Raw genomic sequence first — 20,868 nt, forward strand, 5'->3', positions numbered from 1 at the left:
TGTCTAGAAATCCCCACTGTTGACGTTGGCATCATTTATGTTAAATATTACCATTCATCTTTTTTTTTTTCCCCAGAATATATTAATTAGCAACAGCCTTTCAGTGGAGTAGGGGATTGAGCGGCTAGCGTGATAGGCAGATTTGGGGCTGTGATGGCCAGAAGATGAGGAACCCCACAGCATGGCAATTTGCTTTCCTGGTTCTGGGAGATCTGTTCATTAACTTTGAGGAAAGAAGTAATTTTTGAAATCTTATTAAATATTTTATCGAAGTACAGTTGATTTACAATGCTGTGTTAATTTCTGCTACACAGCAAAGTGATTCAGTTATATATATATTCTTTTCATATATTCATGTCATATTCTTTTCCATAATGGTTTATCACAGGATATTGAATATAGTTCCCTGTGCTATACAATAGGACCTTGTTGCTTATCCATTCTATATATACTGGTTTGCATCTGCTAATCCCAAACCCCCATGGATTGGTTGAGTTTTGAAAGTTCTTTATATAGTCCCAATAGTAGTCCTTTGTTGGATATGTGGTTTGCAGGTGTTTTTTTCCGACTCCGTAGCTTGTCTTTTCATTATCTTAACAGGGTCTTTCACAGAGCAAAACCTTTTAATTTTGTTGAAGTCTAAATTTTATATATATATATATATATATCTTATGGATTATGCTCTTGCTGTAACGTCTAAGAACTCTTTCCCTAGCTTTAGGTCCTGAAGTTTTTTCTCCTGTTGTTGTTGTTGGGTTTTTTTCCCTAAAAGTTTTCTATTTTAACTTTCACATTTAACTCCATGATCCATTTTGAGTTAATTTTTGTAGAAGGTTGAGACTCAGCTCAAGGTTCACCTTGTTGTTGTTGCCTTTTGCTTCGATTTCTTTTTTGCTTTTCGCTTCCGTTGCACCAGTACCATGTGTTTAGATGACTGTCTTTCTCCACTGAATTGCTTCTGGACCTTTGTTTAAAGCAATCAGTTGTGAGGGTTTATCCCTGCATTCTCTGTCCTCCGTGGATCTGCGTGCCCACAGCACCGCCTGTATCACACCGTTCTGATTCTGCAGCTAGACAGTAAGCCTTCAAATCAAGTGTTATTCCTCCCACTTTCTTCTTTTTCAAAATTGTTTTTAGCTGTATCCTAGTCCCTTTGCTCCCTTTCATATACATTTTAGAATAATCTTGTTTCCATCTACAAAAAATCTTGCTGGGATTTTGGCACGGTGTTAACCAGCGTATCAATTTGGGGAGAATTGACATCTTTACCATGTGGACTTTTCAACCCATGAACATGGTATGTCTCTCCATGTATTGAGATCTTTTTTGAGTTTTTTAATCAGCATTGTGTAGTTTTCATGATACAAGCCCTGCGCATGTCTTGTTAGATTTATACTTAAGTATTTCATTTTGTGTGTGACTGTGAATGGTACTGTAGTTTAATTATCGGTGCCCGTGGATTCACTGGTAGTATATAGGACTATGTACAATTGATTTTTGCAAGTATTTCTTTTATCCTGCGACCTGGCTGAACTTCCTTTGAGTTCTAGAAGTTTGTTTTGTTGTGGTTGTTGTTTAGATTACTGGACATTTTCATATTATGAGACTTTGAATCTTATTTAAACCTTCTGTTTTAGATGGCTTTGCTGACACTGCCCTGGCAGGAGAAGGGGAGGGGTGCTGCCTGACTATTGGCAGTTGTAGGGAGAAGTCCAGGTTGGACTGGGCCTCCATTGACACCTGGAAGGCAGCTGCCCTTACTGTCAGGTGGGGGGGAAAAGTGTAGCCTCCTGCGTGGTCTCCACTGAGCTGCCCGAGGTGGAGGCTGGCGGGGACAAGCCTTGTTATTGGCCGGCAGGGACAAAAGTTTCAACTCCCCACCTGGCCTTTTGTGACGCCACCTGGTGCAGGTATTGGGGCATCTTGGGACAGTCTTGCAAGGATGGACGTTCAGGCTCCTCACTCGGTTTTTGCTGGGGTGGCCGATGGTAGGCCACCATTTTTCCTGTGCTTTTTTGCTGGAGTTGTGTGGCTGTTGTCTGCATGCCTTGTCTTGCCAAGGACCCTTTCCTGGTCCTTTGGCAAGAGAGAAAGCAGGCTTTCCTCGGGCCTTTTTAGTTTGCACCTGTTGGCGTTTCCAGTTGCCACCTTTTCCAGCTCTATATCTGGGATAGATGAGGCATAAAGAAAACTCAGGGAATGCATCACCATCATGTTCCTTGGATCCCAAGGTCCCTCTCCAGCCTGCATCCCCCCTCCGCTGCAGCATCTTCTGGTGTTCGTTTTCTATCAGATGTCCAGGGGTATTGGTTATACTCAGCAGGAGGGGTAGGGAAAAGTATGTCTGCTCCATCTTCCTGCACGTGGACGTGGCGAGCTGGATTTCGTTCCTGGGCCCTTGTACTTAACCCCCAAAAGGAGAGAGGAAGGGAGAGCCGTGTGGCCAGAGTGGTCAGGGAGGCATTTGTAAAGTCAGTTAAACCTGAGTTGGCCAGAAAACTTAGGTTTTGGAAAGCTAAGGAGGAAGGAACTTTCTCTTCCTGCATTAGCCTGACGAGAGGTGAGGACACAGGAGTGGGATGTGTTGGAAAGATCAGGAAAGAGCCTGGCCCACAGCAGTGAGGGCTGTGGCAGGGGACAGGTACCATCAGGGCGCCCGTCAGGCTGGCATGTTCCTTGCTTCAGAGATGATGAGCCCAAGATGGGAGTAGCCAAAATGTGCCTGCCTTCTTCCCTTCCTTTTGTGCAGGGGAGTTTATCTCGCTTAGAAAACCAACTCTCTTGATCCAGGGGAGGCCAATGCTGCTGGCAGTGAATTTTCTTGGAGGAGAGAGTGCCAGAGATGGGGGCTTCCTGCTTATCTCGAACTCCTTTGAGCCTTCATCACACTCTTTATGGTTGTGAAAATTAACTAGCATAGCAGGTAGGGTATCCAGGGCCATGCCTACATGGGCACATGACCTGTGCCTAGTTTTCCTGGCTTCCAGAACCTTCCTTCCCTTCATTCACGGCTCACTGTGTGCTGGTGTCTGCTCTGTAGCAGCCCTCTGTTTCTCAGCTCATGGAAATCTGGGAGGCGGTTGCTTTTTTTATTTATTTATTTTTTTTGCGGTACGCGGGCCTCTCACTGCCGTGGCCTCTCCCGCCGCGGAGCACAGGCTCCGGACGCGCAGGCCCAGCGGCCATGGCCCACGGGCCCAGCCGCTCCGCGGCATGTGGGACCCTCCCAGACCGGGGCACGAACCCGCGTCCCCTGCATCGGCAGGCGGACTCTCAACCACTGCGCCACCAGGGAAGCCAAGGCGGTTGCTTTTTACATGCTTGTATATGGTCAGTCAAATTGGGTTAGAATCCATAGATGTCTTCACTTGAGGTTTTAAAAGATTTGCCAAGAGTGCATGTGGCCGCATCTGGGATACATGTCACATTACAGTAATCAGGGACGTCTGGACTTCTAGTAGAAGTTGGGCAGGAGTCATGCACTCTTACAATATTAGACCTGTAGGATCCGTAGATGTTACCCTGTTTAATCCCTTGTATTCAGTGTTTGCTGTTTTTGTTAATTTTTTTAATAGAAAAATTAATATACATTCATTATTACACATCAAGTGACATAGAAATGTACAATATGGAAAAAGTTAATATCTATGGCATCACCTTGATAATCTTTCATTTCTCCCTCTGGTGTAGCTAATGTTAAAATTTTGTCGTTTCCCAGTCTTCACTTTTCTTTCCACTCATAAATTCATATACGTATATGCTTAGTTTTTGTTTTTATGTTGTTTTAAATGAAAGCTACAACATATTCACATTACACTGAAACTAGCTTCCTGTACTTAGTAGTACATCATGAACATTTTTATGGGTCTTTATTTTTTTTTAAATAAATTTATTTATTTATTTATTTATTTTTGTCTGCATTGGGTCTTCGTTGCTGTGTGCGGGCTTTCTCTAGTTGCGGCGAGCAGGGGCTACTCTTCGGTGCAGTGCGCAAGTTTCTTATTGCGGTGGCTTCTCTTGTTGCGGAGCACAGGCTCTAGGCGTGCAGGCTTCCGTAGATGTGGCACATGGGCTCAGTAGTTGTGGCTCGCGGGCTCCAGAGCGCAGACCCAGTAGTTGTGGTGCACGGGCTTAGTTGCTCCGCGGCATGTGGGATCTTACTGGGCAAGGGCTCGAACCCATGTCCCCTGCGTTGGCAGGCAGATTCTTAACCACTGCACCACCAGGGAAGCCCTTTATTTTTAAATTTAACTTTACTTTTATCAAAGCAGGATACTTCTATGTCGTTTCAAAGATCAAATAGTAAGACTAGGTTTAAAATGAATAATAGTTTTCATTTGTCCCTTTCCCCCAGTACTCTGATTTTCTCTTCCGAAGAGGATACATTTTAAACTCCTTGAACTGTTTCTTCTGGTATTTACTTCCAAGTTTCTAAACAAAATATCTCTATTGCTATATCTTGATTCATTTGTTTTAGAACATCATTTATTGACATTGTACTAACTAGAGGATTCAGCTGTTTCATCTAATCCCACAAACATACATATGCTCTCTCTCTCGCACTCTCTCTCTCTCTCTCTCTCTCTCACACACACACACACACACACACACACACATCTTAAATGATTAAATCAGAGATCAGTGCTTACATTATTGCTTATTGCTACTCTGTGAATAACATTCATAGCACAATCATAAAGTATATTAGGATTACATTTTCTGTCTTGTACCTTTTTGGTTTTCCCTAGATTTAATAAGTACCTTGTTTCTCTTTTAAATTTTAATGTCCTTTATCGGAGTTCAAGTTGTAGACAGTAAATGCATCCATTTAAAATGTATGGTTCTATGAGTTTTTGAGTAGTGTACACATCCAGATAATCACCAGCCCAATAAAGGTACAGAACGTTTCCATAGCTCAGAAAACCTCCAATGTCCTTTCCCAGTTAATCCCTTCCACTCTGTCCCAGGCAATCACTGATCTGATTTTTTTTCACTATAATTATTTCTGCCTGTACTAGAACTTCACATAATGAAATCATCCAATATGTCTGGTATCTTTGTTTGCTATCTTTCACTCAGCACCATGTTACTGAGCTCCATTTATGCTGCTATGTTAGTCCTTCTTCACGCCTGCAAAGTATTGCATTGTATAAACATATACAAAGTGTTTATCCATTCACCTATTGATGAACAATTGAGTTCTTTCCAGTTTGCAGCTGTTATGTTAAAGCTGTTATAAACATTTGTATTCAGGTCTTTGTGTAGATGTGTGTTTTCATTTCTCTTGTGTAAATACTGAGGGGGGACATTGCTGGGTAATTTCATAGGTAGTGTGTTTAACTGTTTCCCAAAGTGATTGTACCATTTTTACTACCTCCAGTAATGTAAGAGAATTCTAGCTGCTTGTCAATGTTTGGTGCTGTCAGTATTTTTACAATTTTAGCCATTTTAGTGCTTGTGTAGGCATGATTCATTGCAGGTTTTTAAAAAATTAACCGACTTTATTCATTTAGTTATTTAGCTATTTATTTATTTAAGCAGTTTTAGGTTTTCAGAAAAATTGAGTGCAGGGTACAGAGAATTCCTATATACCCTCACCCTCGGTTTCCCCTATTATTAACATCTTGCCTCAGTGTGATACATTTGTTACAGTTGATAAACCAATGGTGACACATTATTATTAGCTAAAGTCTATAGTTTATATTGGGTTTACTCTGTGTGTTGTACATTCTATGGATTTTATCGATAACAAATGTGTAATGACATGTATCCAACGTTACAGTATCATATACAGTAGTTTCACCGCCTTAAAAATGCCCTGATCTCCACCTGTTCAGCTCTCCCTCCCCCCTTCCTCCCTCCACCCGCACCCCAGCAACCACTGATCTTTTCACTGTCTCCCTAGTTTTGCCTTTCCCAGGATGTCATAGAGTTGGAATCACGCAGTCCATGATTGGAAGGCTTGGAAATCAGGCCTTTCCAGGTTGGCTTCTTCACTTAGCAATATGCCGTTAGAGTTCCCCCATGACTTTTTGTGACTCGATAGCTCATTTCTTGTTCACGCTGAAAAACATTACATTGCCTGGATGTCCCGCAGTTTGCTTGTCCATTTATCTGTTGAGGGACATCTTAGTTGCCTCCTGGTTGCGGTAATTATGAATAAAGCTGCTGTAAACCTCTGTGTGTCTTTTGCTGGGTGGGGATAGAGCTTGGCTGTCAGTGTTCTGGAGCTGAGCTAGGCAGGGCCTTTGTTCAGTCACCTGTCTTCTCTGAAGTGCTTCTTTGACCCCTCAGCCACGTCTGAGGCTGCCTGATTCAATCTGTCTGCAGAGTGAATCTCAGGCTTTCCCCCTGGGTTTGCTCTAAGGGCAGGAGAGAGAATCGCGGGTCTGATCCGTCCAACCTGAGATATCCGGCATCCTGAATTCCTGAGCCTTCTGGGGCTCAGATGCAAAGCAGCCCTGGTTTTGTTTGCTTTTTACTCACCCCCCGCTCCATCCCACCCTCAGGCTTCCATTTTGGGTCTTCTGATCTGTCAGGCCAGTTACAGGTTGACCTGTCCTAAGTCATTTTTCCTCCTAATCTCTTTTTCTTTCTGCTGTGCCTAATGAAACTCATTCTTTTTTTATAATATCTGCATCGTATACTATAATATGAATATATCATGACTTTTCCCCCATTCATTCATTTATTTACTCATATATTAATTCAGTAAATACTTACAATATATGATGGTGGTATATTAAACTTTGAGACAGTCCTTTTTTTTGGACCACACCCTCTCAGATGCCCTCTTTATCATGACTTGCTGAACCATTTCCCTGTTGATGGACTTTTGGGTTGTTTCTGTGTCTTTATTTTGCTTTTGCCTCCATCTCCTAAACATCCTCCTCTATGTAGCCTGTCATACTGGGTTCTTTTATTTTGATAGAAAGATTCCGCCAAGTGGGATTGCAGGATCAAGTTGCGTATGTTTTCCATTTTAATAGACGTTGTCAGATTAATTTTCCAAAACTTGGTTGCAGTTTACACTCCCACAAGCTCTGGAGTCCCTTTCACTTTCCAAGTGAGGAAATTAGGATCCCAGGAGGGCTGAGCATTATTTTAAGCAGAGTATTTGCAATTAGATGATTATTCTTTACTTTTTCAGTAGTAAGTTTTGATAATAATGCTGGACTTTGGGAGTTCCCTGGTGGCCTAATCGTTAGGATTCTGGGGTTTCACTGCCATGGCCTGGGTTCAGTCCACGGTCGGGGAACTGAGATCCCACAAGCCACGTGCCACGGCCAAAAATAAATAAATAAAATAAAATGGTTAATGGTTAATTAAAAACAAATGCTGGATTTTTTTTTTAAGTAAGGGGGAGAATAGGACTGTGACCAAAGGTCCTCAGGTCGGCATAGGAACATTTCCTAATTTTCCATGCGGCACCAACAGCTTTGACTGGACCTTGTGTGCGCTATCCCCGAACTCCTCATGAAGCAGAGGTCATCCTGTCCTCAGTGAAGGGCTGTGAACACCTCTGGTGCCCCATGGGAGCTCCGGCAGGGACACTGCTCGTTCCCCCTGGAGAGGAGGACTTAAGGTGTTGTTTACCTGACTGATCTGAGGTGTGTTTTTCTTTGAGGAGCAAAGTGTTCTGTTTCTGAGGCCGTTAGAGGCTCAGTGCATTTCTTCTCTGGACCATAGTGAACAGGACCCAAACTGGTCTTATTAAGCATTGTGACCCCTCTGATTGCTGATTTTGACTGTTCTTATTTTAACTTAGCTACTTCTAACACGTTCACATCTCTGGATGGTGGAAGGCCTGTCTCTGTGAGCAGCGGTTACCACCTGGTTCCAGGCCTCCAGCACGGAGGGCTCATGGGGACTGATCCTGGGGAGAATATGGTGCCCCAGAGCTGGAGGCATGAGGAGATAGTTGGAGTGGGGCAGGTGGTCTCAGCCTGCCAGGGCGGAGGGACTGGGATTGTTAGCAAACCAAACTTGGATCCACTGGCCCAATGGGAAGCAAAGCCAGTCTACTGTGTTGTGGTGAAGGAGAGTACAGCGTTTATTGCAAGGCACCCAACATGGGGCCAAGCAAGGAGAAAGGGCAGCTCAGGCTCAAAAGACCTGAACTGTCTGATTGCTTTCAGGGAAGGGGTTTTAAAGGGAAGGTTAAGGGTTCCTTAACCCTGTGGGTTGCAGGGTGACTGATCAGCTCATGCACAGGTCTCTGATTGGTCAATGGTGAGGTAACAGGGTGATGTTTCTGGAATCTCAGTTATCAAGTTTCTGGCTCCAACCAGTCTGGGGTCTGTGTGTTGGTGGTCAACACACAGTTAACTTCTTCCACCTGGTGAGGGTTTCAGTGTCTGCAAAACAAGTCAAGGATATGGCTCAGGATATTATCTGTAGCCCTTGAGGAGGAGCTAAAGGTCCTGGACTTTGTTTTATGGCTAAACTAATATTATTTTGTCTTGCGTGACTATTTTCCTTTGTTTCTGTATTTTCTCACTTCTCTGGTTAAATTTGCTCTTTGGAACACTGGGAAGGCCTAGGAGGCTAAAGCTTTTCTACAAGCAAGAGGCAGGGCACATGGCACGGTGAGGGCGGGGGAGGGGGGTGGGGGAGGAACGTCGGTCCCTGGGAAAACCCTGCAGGGTTCTGCTTGGTTTCAGGTTCTGAGTCCAGCATGGAGCTTTCCAGCATTGTGGCCAAGGGCAGCCCAGCTTCTCAAGCATCAGATGGGCCATGTGTAGAGCAGTGATAATGACATCTTGTCTGTGTCTGTAATGTCTGTAAGACTAAACCCATGTGCTAGCTCAGAGCCCGGTCACACATTCTCCCTGCAACTTTCCTTCCAGGACCTTCCAGGTTCAATCCTACCTTTCCTGGAGCATCACTTGTTTCTTGTGAAGGCAAAGTTCGGCTCTCCTTTGCTTACTTACCACTGGCTCGCCAGCACCTGCCACAGTACTTAGTGGGAGAGCAAAAGATAAATTAAAAAAAACCACGTTGCTGGCTTCCTCTCACCCTTTGTGACTTTTTTAAAACCCTGGGAGACATTTAACTTTCTTCATCATCATAGCAATGACCTCAGTGTTCCTGACTTTTCACTCTGTGCCAGAATCCCTGCTAAGCGCTTGACATGATTATTATATGGACAATATCTATTATATTATTATTATACAATTGTTATTATAGCACATAACTTTGTATTTGCTCATTTAATCCTCACAGCAGCTCCATGAGGCATCCTGAAAGTGCTCCCATGTTTACGGTTGAGAAAAGTAAGACCCAGAGAGGTTAAGTCATTTGCCCGACAACACTCAGCTGGGATCCAAACCCAGCCTCTGGATCCACAGCCCAAGCTCTTCTCCTTCACCCCCAATTCCCTCCTTCGTTCCCTTGTCCATTGGTGTCATCACAGCCTTTCCCTCCGTGTCACATCACAGGAGATCATCATGGTCCCTTGAAGCTCCTCCTTAATATAGTTTATTAGGGTGATGCCCGCTGATGCTTCAAGCCATTTAAAAAACCAAATACAGTTCAATAGACTCAGATTCTGCTGTATCCTCCCCAGTGTTTTTCTCTCCATCCAGTTTTTCTCCCTTAAATGCATCTTCCAGAACTACTTAATTTAACAAACACATACTGTTTCCTATACACAAAGTCATTTGGTCCTCAGAACAACCCAGTGGAAGAGGTACTATTTTTATCCCCATTTTATAGGTGAGAAAGCTCAGGCCCAGAGAGGGTGAGCCACTTGCTCGAGGTCCCACAGCTGGAATCGGTAGAGCTGGGATTCAAATCTTGGAAATCTGGCTCCGAAATTCCGAATCCAAGCTCTGTACGATCAAAAGTCTTTGGCAGCTACGTGCTTGTTAATTAAGAGATGTTCAGGTCCTTTTCCCTGACCTTCAGAGCCCTTCAGAATCACTCCCCAATTTACTTTATTCTGACTCATATCCAGGAAGTCAGCCTTAATCGCTGCTCTTTTAGCCCTTACATCCCTTTAACACCAAATCAGAGTATGGGGTCCGGCAGCTCAGTGTTTGTTCCTCTTGTGTTTGATTCAGGACATGTTGTTTGATTTAGGGCATGTGCTATGGATTATTTGGGATATACTGAGGAATGTTCTCACGACTCGTTGTTAGAGAACCAGACTGAGGCACAAGTCCTGAGCAGCTTTTGTTGGAAGAAATGAAATGAACCCAGTTTAGCTAATGTGGACTCACCTAGATGCTTGTGGAAAGGTAACAGTCTCCCACCTTCTTTCTGAGAGTCTGGGCCCTTTCTTCCCCTTTGGAGTGCATTGACGGAGCTTTTCTGTTCTGAAAAGAGAGCTTCATATATAAAACCTATGCTAGGAATACTAGAATGTTTTCATACTTTGCATTTTTCTTTACAGAGCTTATTAAAGGAGAAAATTCACAGTTAGAAAGTAATTTCATTGTCTTAACTGTGGGTGTAACTGAGGAAAACCTGTGATTCCCTTGCAGAGATTCTGACTCATTAAGCCTGGGGCAGGGTCCTGGGATTTGTGTTTGTAGAAGCTCTCTCCTTGATTCTGATGCATTCCTTCATTTGAGCACCACTGGCGTTGGGACGTTGCTCTGAAATGTGGTTAACCTTGGAAAAAGTAAAAGGCTTTGCATCGTACTCAGGGGTGCAGCAAACCTTAATATTTAGTCTGTTCTAAAAACTGTTATGAAGCTACAGAGCAAAGATAAAACAACAGAGCGTTAATGGTCTGCACTTAAAGGGGATGTTTTTATTAGATGCTCAATTCTTGCTTGTTAGTTTTTAAAAAGCATATGACAAATATTACCATTTTGTTTAATTTACCAGGGGATTTATTTTATCATGATCTTGAAAATTATAACTTTATGCAATCAACTTTGCCCTCCACCTGCTGCCGTGGAAACATCTTGTTCCAAGGTGTTGAAAGCCCAAGATGACAATAAATAAATAGAAATTAAAAGCAGTACAGAAACAGAGCTAAAGACTTGTCCTTCCTGCCAGAACTCTTGCGTGCATCCCATGTCGGGATTGTCAGCACGTCACTTGGAGCAAAGTTAGAGGCCTTTGTGGCTGGGAAGGGAGGAGCTCCTTGTGTGGGAAGATCTGATTATAGGCATTAGAGAGGGGACACATTCTCTACCTCTGGTTTTGTTTCAACCTCCACAGTATCTTGCAGAAAAGTGCCACATGGTAACTCTTAGAAGAGCCGAATGGCATTTTTTGTTTGTTTGTTTAATTTTAGAGTTCTCGATTTTGTTAGGATGATCCATTTCTCTGGGCTTGAACCAGTGTTTGCTGGTAGCATCCTCTCAAGTGAGAGGCTCCAGGTACAGAAGGAAGGGGACCGTCTATTGAGAAGGTTATGAGTTCAGGGTTATTATGGTCATAGAATGAGGGTGGATAGAAGTGGGGCTGTGTCCCTCTGTACTGATCACCTGATCTTTAGTGAGTTCGGAGGGACCTCAGGCCAGAAGGGCCTTAATGCTTCCAACATGGGCTTTTCATCTTGCTTTTGGGTATAGTTTGGACTAATGACCCCTTTCTAACCCTAAGGGTATAGGATTCTAACAGTTAAGCCCAAATTCCTCACCCTGATCTTTGACGCTGTTTATCACCTGGTCATCTCTTACATAACTGTAATACCGCCTCTTCTCCCCAGTATCCTCTTCTCACTGGCAAGCTCATTTCTGCCTCTGGACCTTCTGTCTTTTCTTTTTTATTAATTTATTTATTTTTGGCTGCATTGGGTCTTCGTTGCTGCGCACGGGCTTTCTCTAGTTGCGGCCAGCGGGGGCTACTCTTGGTTGTGGTATGCGGACTTCTCACTGCGGTGGCTTCTCTTGTTGCGGAACATGGGCTCTAGGCGTACGGGCTTCAGTAGTTGTGGCACACAGGCTCAGTAGTTGTGGCTCGCGGGCTCCAGAGTGCAGGCTCAGTAGTTGTGGTACACGGGCTTAGTTGCTCCGCAGCATGTGGGATCTTCACAGACCAGGGCTTGATCCCGTGTCCCCTGCATTGGCAAGCAGATTCTTAACCACTGCACCACCAGGGAAGCCCAACCCAGCCCTTCTGATGGCCCGTTGGGAGTTCTTTCTGTCTGTGGTCTCGTGCTTGGCCTAAAAGGTGGGGTGTCTCCCAGTTGGTGGGTCTCCTCTAGCCAGGCCCCAAGGGGCTGACCCACAGCGAGTGAGTCGGGCCTCCTCTGGTAGATAAAAAAGTAGTAACATGCGTGTTGGGAGCTGAGTGTGAGCTAAGAAGTCACTCCTTTCCTACAACGGGTCCCATCCCTGCAGGGGTGTGTTCTGTCTTGGCGGCCACACTTCGGGAGAATGAGGGGAGAGTGGAGCCGTGCCTGAGAGGAACAAGCAAATAGATCAAAGCCTGCCTTAGTCATCTTACGGGAGAAGGTTAATGCAGTTGAGAGGCAACAGTAATGCTCAAATAACTGAGGTTTCTGGCAAGTTCCTTCCATCTCGGCAGAAGGTTAAACTGGAGAAGGTCAACTTCAAGTGTAGTGACAGAGAGTGTTGTGGCCTCACGAGCTTGCTAACAGTAAGCATTGTCAGATACCTACACAGGCCGCTCAGGGTGATTGTAGAAACTTGGTCCCTAAGACTGTGTGAAAAATCAAAGCTATGCTTCCGAAAAGGCTGGGCACAGGCTTTTGTCCTGGACACCCTGACCTTTTACATTCACTTGACTCTCGAGGCCCTGATCTGGGTAGTTTGAAGTCTGCACAGAAAGAATATTTCTCAGGCTTGGCTCAACTGGACCTTGGATGGAGGATTCCTTCTGGGCCACTCAGTGGCACTGTGGGAACTGGGAGAGCCTGAGGCCAGCTGCTGACGGGCTTGGGTTGTCCTGGGGTCCGAGTAGGAGCTTTTTGTTTCTTGAAGGATGATTTTCAACCCCATCGTGGTTGGAAACAGTTGTTTGCCCTGTTGCTGAAGTAATTCCTTGATGGGTCCTTGTGCGTTAGCATCCCCCTTCTCGACTGTACCGTCATCTCCTCTGGCCACACAGCGTCGAATGTGCGCTGCTTGGCTGGGGAGAGAAAAAATAAAACGTAACCTAAAAACCCATCTGCTTTTCCAGGAGACGCCTCCAAACAGACAGATGCCCCAGGTTCCCCTCCGGCAGCTGTTTTCAGCTGTAAGACAGCCCCCAGTGACCGTCTTCTTGTCCTGTCAGTTGTCCTTCTACAGGGGCAGAGCTCTGGGTGGGAGATTTCTCACCTCCTCCTCTAGCTCAGTGGCATGGGGACCAGGAACTCGTGTCCCCTGTCCTACTGGCCCTGCACCTCCCTTTTCTTCTGTGGATTCCATTCAGGGACACTCTGGCCAGCCCTGCAGAGCCACCTGCAACTTCCCCACTGAGCATCACTATGATTCTTGACTCTTTGCCGCTGTTTCCTGTCCTTGCAGCTAGAGTCTAGTTTGGTGGTCCTTCCTACCAGCTCATTCCCTGTCACCTTCCCTGCCACCAAGAGGCAACATCTCAAGGTTCCCTCGTTGGGGACCTCATGATGACATGAGCCAGGGGTCATGATGGTGGCCAGGGTTCTGGCCATGTTCAGCAGGGCTTGGGTGACAGCACAAGCAGGAGATTAGGATTTGTTTTGTGCAGCTGTTCATTCATTCATTCTTTCATTCATTCATTCATTTGGCATGTGTCACATGCTGTTCTAGGAGATACGATACAATAGTAACCAAGACAGATGCAGTCTCCATTTTGATGGAGTTTACACTGGAGGGGAAAGGGTACGGGACATAGACAGTGAACCTCATAATTTCAGAAGTGGATACACACCGTGAAGGATATGGGAGAGGACGATGAGAGGGTGAGGGTTTGGGCGCTGCAGACCGAGCGCCAGGCTGTCCCAGCTCCGTGACCGTCCAGGCCTGGTCCATCTGGTTGTGCTGGACAGAAGACCAAGAACCACCACCTCCTGCGACTTTCAGCCCAGGTCAAGTGGGTGCTTTTCACTTCTCTCCGGAAACCCAACAGCCTCTCTCAGTTGTTTGTTTGCTTTAAGACCTGTAATGAGTGAAACACCTGATTTAGTGTAAAACTATTCAGACTTCACCATCTGGAGTAGATGAAGTATAAAGTTGTGTTCACTCACAAGTTTACTGAGTGCCCTCTGAGCCCATGGCATCGACCAGGAGCACAGGACAAGGTCCTGCCCTCAAGGAACTCCAGTCTGGGGGTGGGTGAAGGGATAAATGCACCCTTGATAGAGAGGAGGAACCCAGGGGACCTTCCCAGGGATGCAGGAAGCCCCTCTGCATTTCAGATCTATTGGTTCATGGTCCTTCAAATGTCCATAGTTACTGGAAATGAGGCCTCCATATTTTAATGCAGCAAAACTGATTTTATTTATAAATGTTAAACCTAAGTTAAAATTGGGAGCAGTGATCTGCAGAACTAAGGCTTTTATCTTATAAGGGTTAATTCTTTCTCTTTCTTCTTTTCTAAAATATGTGACTCCTGATAAAACCCAGTGTTTCATTTTATATTTAAATGATGCCCCATTGAACATTTTTACTACTAACAATTCGCTACTTAACAATCCCCTGGGCTGGAAAGAAAAGCAACCAATTTAAAGTGGAAGAAATCTCCCTCTTGATCACTGTGAGTTTCTCCATCTGGACATTCAAACACTTTCCAAATTGTCCTTGGAGGTTTTTTAAGTTGTGGTAAAATGCACAGGAAATTTACCATCTTCGCCATTTTACGTGTATAATTCAGTGGCAGTAAGTACATCACATTTCTGTGCAGCCAGCACCACCGTCCATCTTACAGACCTCTTTTCATTTTGAGGAAAGACTGGAGTTTTTACAGCTTCCCTTGCTGATAGGTGTATTTTTGTGTGTGTGTGTGGTACGCGGGCCTCTCACTGCTGTGGCCTCTCCCGCTGTAGAGCACAGCCTCCGGACGCGCAGGCTCAGCGGCCATGGCTCACGGGCCCAGCCGCTCCGTGGCATGTGGGATCTTCCCGGCCCGGGGCACAAACCTGTGTCTCCTGCATCGGCAGGTGGACTCCCAACCACTGCGCCACCAGGGAAGCCCTGATAGGTGTATTTTATTTAGCCAAGGCACTATTACTAGGTATTTTATATATGTAAAATGTATAACGTATACTTGATATGTAATCACATTTGTATTTGATTTAATTCTCACCATAATCCTATAAGGGGCATATTATTTACAGACATACCTTGGAGATGTGGCAGGTTTGGTTCTAGACCCCTGCAATAAAGCGAATATCATAATAAAGTGAGTCACATGAATTTTTTGGTTTCCCAGTGCACATAAAAGTTATGTCCACATTATACTGTAGACTATTAAATGGGCAGTAGCATTAAGTATAAAAGAAGTGTATACACCTTAATTTTAAAATACTTCATTGCTAAGAAATGCTAACCATCATCTTAGCCTTCAGCGAGTCATAATCTTCTGGCAGTAGTGACATCAAAGATCACTGATCACAGACCACCATCACAAATATACTAATAATGAAAAAGCTTGAAATATTGTGAGAATTACCAAAATGTGACACAGAGACGTGAAGAGAGCAAATGCCGTTGGAAAAACAGCACTGATAGATTTGCTTGACAGAGTTACCAGAAACCTTCAATTTGTAAAAAACAAAAAAAACCCCAAAATAACCCCCGCAGTACCTGTGAAGCGCAGCAAAGGAGAGCTCAATAAAGTGAAGTGCAGTTAAACTAGGTGTGCCTGTACTCTGTTTTTACTGATAAGAAAACAGGTCAAGTACCTTGTTTAACATTATACAGTCAGTAGATGTTGGAATGGGAATTTGAACCCAAGTTTCTCCAAAGCCAAGTTTTTTCCTACTATTTCACAGTGATTTTCAGTATGAAATTTTGGTTCTGGCATCTTGCCCCTCCATCAGTCACTGTTGCAGCACAGGTCAGAGCGCTGGTCACATTTTCCCAGAATACTGGGCCTGTTTCCTTTGTTCTCTAATCTTCCTGATCAGCACACGTGAGCGCCAACACAACAGGCGTGTGCAAAAGCAGCTAGAAATCAACACCATTCTCTCTTTGAAGAGGATTTGGAAACTTGGATCCCTAAAACGTGATGACTGCATATACCTCTGTTTAGAGTATTCTCCCCTCTAAAAAGTTAAGCGTTGTTCTTTTAACTCTAATAGGAGGAAGTGAATCTCATTGTTACATTACCTTCCTGCCCATTGATGATGGCATTTGTGTCTTTCTTTTATGAAAACACATGGACATATGACTTAAGTTTCCTTCTTCATCTCATCACTGGCTGGCCCGGGTGTAGAGGGAGGTAGAGGCAACATTAATACTGTAGAAGGTCCAGGAAGAGTCCCGATGTTGGTGCTACTGGACCTGCTGATATACAGGTGCCCTCGTTGTTGGGAAGCCATGTCAGCTGCAAAAATCGTGCAAGTGTTGGCAATCTTTTTTATCCTTGGAAGAAGCAGTCTGTTGGAGAACACGGTTAGGAGCTAGCGGTGAAGCATCCTTGGTAGTGGTAAAGTGTCCTCGGTTCCTTTCCCCTTTGTGAGGCTGTGGTGCTATATATTCAGGCGTATCACTCAGATGGGAACATGAACCATATGGCACAAGACGGAAAGAAACGCGCTCCTTCTCTGGTTTGACATGCAAACAAGAGGGAAGACATCACAGATGCACAGGCTGGCTTCTAATCTTAGAGAGGAGGGGAAGGCCACCCAGCATCCCAGCCCATAGCCTCATAATATCTCCTCTCCACCTCCCCGCTCCCACGGCTCCTCCCAGCCTGTGCCTCCAGGGACCAGAGGCAGCAGAATGGTGGGGTGGGGTTCCAGACATACTCGTGGTGAGAAGGACCTCACGGCAGGGAAAGAGGGTGCTGCTGTGTTTGCAGGAACCGTCTCTCTTCCTCCTCTCTCTCTCTCTCTATCTCTCCATCCCCCCCGCCCCCCTCTACATCTCATCTTTTCCCTCTCCTTCCCCTCCCCCTCTACACAAACACACTCACGTACCTCCATCATTGATTGACTGAAAGTTCATTGCAAAGTTGGGGTGGGGATTGATGAAGTCTAGGCTCCTAGCTAATGTTTCACTTTTTCTCATTCTCAGATCCAAAACTCTCATCCGTGACCTTCCTCAGATCTGCTTTGAATGGCTTTGCATTGCCATCTGGATAAAGTTCCAACTCCTAGCCTGGTTGCTCTCCAAGATCCAACCTTTGTTCTTGGCTTTATCCCACTGCGTCCACCAAGCCTTCCCCATCCTCACCCCCAGCCCTTTATAATCTGACCATTGCAAACCCTTGCTGCTCGCCACGCACGGTGATCTCGGGCACCTCGGGCCTTTTGCAAAGGCCCTTCTCTCTACCTGGAAGACTCTGTCCCCTTTATCCCCCACCCACACACCACTTTTCCTGGATGAATTCTCCTCATCCTTCATCTGCCACATGCATTTCCGTCAGGAAGTCTTCTCTGAGCCCCTGCAGCTGGCCAGGCTCCCCTCCTGCGTGATCCCATAACCCCTATGTTAACATAACATGCGGCATCAGAACAGCCTGCTCGCTGGAGTCTCCTTGGAAAACCCGAGGAGCTCACACGTAGTAATATCCTCAGAGCTCAGTAAACGTCTGATGAAGGAACGGGTGAACTCTGTCCCACACTGGCTGTGCAGCCATCCCTGCCCATCCCTCTTTTTGTACCATCAAGTCTGTAAATGTGGAAGAAGAGTGGGATGGAGGAAGGTGAGCTGTCTACCTTCCCTCTGCTGTGGTAGAAAACACATCCTCAGGGACACGTTCTCTGGCCACTGTCATCTCCATCACTGTTCCTCTTGTCCCACCACCTCCCTTCCAGTGTTCGTTACAGTCATAAATGATCTTACTTGTCTGCTGTCCTTCTTCACCCTCTCTGGACCGTTTTCTTCACAAGCACTGGGACCTCATCCCTCTGGCTCCCTCTTTAGCTCTACCACGTAGCTCCTTCCTGGGACATACAGAATATTCAGTACCTATCTGCTGAATTGTAGGAATTACTTAATTCAGTTGACAGCCATATACGGGACTTTCAGCAGCAGAAAATCCTCTCTCCCTTTTTTTGCCTTACAAATACGGAAAAAATGCTTTTCAGAACCAGAAAGCACTCTAAGGGTTAACTATTTTGTTCATCTGCCCTTCATCTGAAGGGAAACCTCAGGAGAATTTTCATCTCCATTTCCTCTAGGACACATTCATGTGAAAACTTGCTCTAAAGGAGATCTAATGTTTATTTACTTTGTAATTAACATTTTGTTTTCCACTGTCCATCTGTTTATTATTTGTTCAGTTTCATTGATTTGCATGCTCATGCATTCATTACCAGATCATCTAAGCCCCTAGGCATTTTTCATTGCAGTGCTCTCTGGAAAAGGATTACTATTTAACGATCCACTGATTGTTAAATTGTTAAAGATATATATTCCTTATTTTAGAGAGTCTATCCATGTTCCCACTGTTCAGTTGGAGACTTCTATGCAACTGAAATTTTACAGGAAAACTCTCTTGGTAGATCTACTAGAATAATCGATAATTTTTTTTACAGTGCCAGTTCCTCAAACTCTGAGACTTTAACAAGAGGAAAGAAACCCTATAATATAACATTTTGTGAAACTCCCCTTTTGGATGATAGAAACCGACAGATGTCCTTATTATTATTCTGCAGAACGGTTCCTTCCTCTCACTGGGAGGAATCTGTGTTCCTAGACCCAGCAATTTCTACTCCTAGAAAACTCTTTTCATTTATTCTGCACATGAGACTATTTCTCCCAGTTGGGGGTTTTGTTTGCTGTCAGCTTGCCTTCACCCCATGCAATTAAGCAAGGCTTTGCCAAAGTTACGTGTTTTGCCAGTAGGGATGGTGGAAAGGAAAAGGATTTTAGAATCAGGAAAACCGAGCTCCAGGGTATTTGGCAGGTTAGGGCGTCTCTCCATTCCCAGGTTCCTTCACTGTAGAAATAGGGCTTCTTCTGTCTGTCTCACAGGTGGGGCCTCAAGAAGCTAGTACGGAGCTTTCCACGTATTGGATTCAAGTGTAGGTTGTATGAGTGGCACTGAGCCACATTGGGGGATCTTATTTGTAAGCCTGTGGACAGATCAGCTAGTAAATTTCACAAAGCAAGTAGTAGTTTGTTTTCTCTGTGGAAACCATGAGGATGTGAGAAATAGATATAAACAGATACAAATTTTTTCTTTCATGAGATGGAATCAGGCTACTTGTGTCTCTCTGTAATTGGTAAAAAGTACATTCGTGACCTACATCTGTCTTTACTTCAGGGCTCTACAAATATGATCTTTTTTTCACCCTGTGGTGACATGAAAAAGATCAGGAATCTCTAACCTGCATATTCTAACTAAATTCTTTCAAACTGATTTTAAAGAATAATTTATCCATCATCATGGATATTCGTTGGCTTAAAATACAATTTTTTTTTTTGCGGTACGCGGGCCTCTCGCTGTCGTGGCCTCTCCCGCTGCGGAGCACAGGCTCCGGACGCGCAGGCTCAGCGGCCACGGCTCGCTGGCTCAGCCACTCCGCGGCATGTGGGATCCTCCCAGACCGGGGCACGAACCCGCGTCCCCTGCATTGGCAGGTGGACTCTCAACCACTGTGCCACCAGGGAAGCCCAAAGTACAATTTTGATAAACTATTTTGACTTAAAAAAAAAGTCAATATTTAAATCATCAAAACATGTAAATCTAGGACTATGAGGAATAAGTTGATCCTGGACAGACTCGAAAACATACCATGGAAGAGATGGGCTTTGAACACCGTAAGAAAAGGAAGCAGGAATCACTTTGAGTCAGCATAGGATTTTCAGCAAAATTTTGACACAGACAAACTCTCCTGTGCTTGGAGATGCTGTACCTGTTATCCAGAGTGTGTTGTAAATATTCACTGGCCCATCGATGGACTAGACTGTGATTTCCTTGAAGCCAAGAGTCATTTGGTCCAGCGCGTGTAGGGACCGGCACATAATAAGGCTTCAATAAACGTTTGTTGAATAAACTAATGAATATCCTTGTAGGTGAGATGGGAAAGTGTGAACTAAATCATACCACAGTTAAATGGACAGATGATTGGTCGAGGAGGCACACCCAAAGGCAATTGAAAATATAGACCTGAAAGGAAATTGCTGGAGATCTTCCCCAGGGCTGGCTCAGAACATATTCTTTCCAATACTGGAAAAATAAATAGCTTGAAAGAGGACATGGAAGGCATACTAATTAAATTTACACATGGCCAGAAGCTAGATTCAAAAATAATTCTGCCAATAATAAATGACACAATAAATTAAATTTACCCTAACGCTGGTTTCTTTTTGTTTTTTTTTTCCCATGTTTTTTATGCTTTTCATTTACTTTTACCACCCACTCTCTTTAGTTTATTTTAGGGTTTCGAGTTATGATTGGCTCTTGACAATGTAGAAGAAGACTGTGTAGTCATTTCCAGTGAGTGTAGGGGAATATTCTGTGAAGAAAACTTAACAGTGTTTCCTAGTATATTTGAGGTAAAATATAAAAATAAAGAGTCAAAAGTAGTCTTGGAAGAGACTGAGTTACATAACTTCTTTTTCTTTTCTTTTCCCCAAAATGACTATAAAGACTAGACATAACATATTTATTCTCCTCACCAAACTATATACAGATATATATTTATATTTAATGCGGTCTGTGTGACCTAGCCTTCTTTGGGGTGTTAAAGTCCCCCCCGCCAAGAGGCTCTCACCCTGTTACTTCTTCCACTAGGGCTGCCTGAGTAAAACAGGACAGAGTTACTTCTCTGAATGTCCCAATAACAATAAATGTCTCTTTTCTCCA

The 20,868-nt window shown here is 44.4% G+C and overlaps 1 protein-coding gene across 3 annotated transcripts in view; it reads left to right on the forward strand.

Annotated features, from left to right (window-relative positions):
* Positions 1 to 20,868, forward strand: part of CAMK1D (calcium/calmodulin dependent protein kinase ID) — a 417,502-nt gene that overhangs the window by 218,147 nt on the left and 178,487 nt on the right. The window contains exon 1 of one of the 3 annotated variants that reach the window (XM_079912677.1): positions 9,922 to 10,241. The exons of the other annotated variants lie outside the window; for them this stretch is intronic. Within the exon in view, the coding sequence (XP_079768803.1) occupies positions 10,228 to 10,241 (14 nt within the window). The 5' untranslated portion in view covers positions 9,922 to 10,227. Of the gene's footprint in view, positions 1 to 9,921; positions 10,242 to 20,868 lie in introns of those variants that run through there. 3 annotated transcript variants of the gene reach the window in all.

This window comes from Stenella coeruleoalba (assembly GCF_951394435.1).
Source record: "Stenella coeruleoalba genome assembly, chromosome: 2".
NCBI classification, from domain to species: domain Eukaryota; kingdom Metazoa; phylum Chordata; class Mammalia; order Artiodactyla; family Delphinidae; genus Stenella; species Stenella coeruleoalba.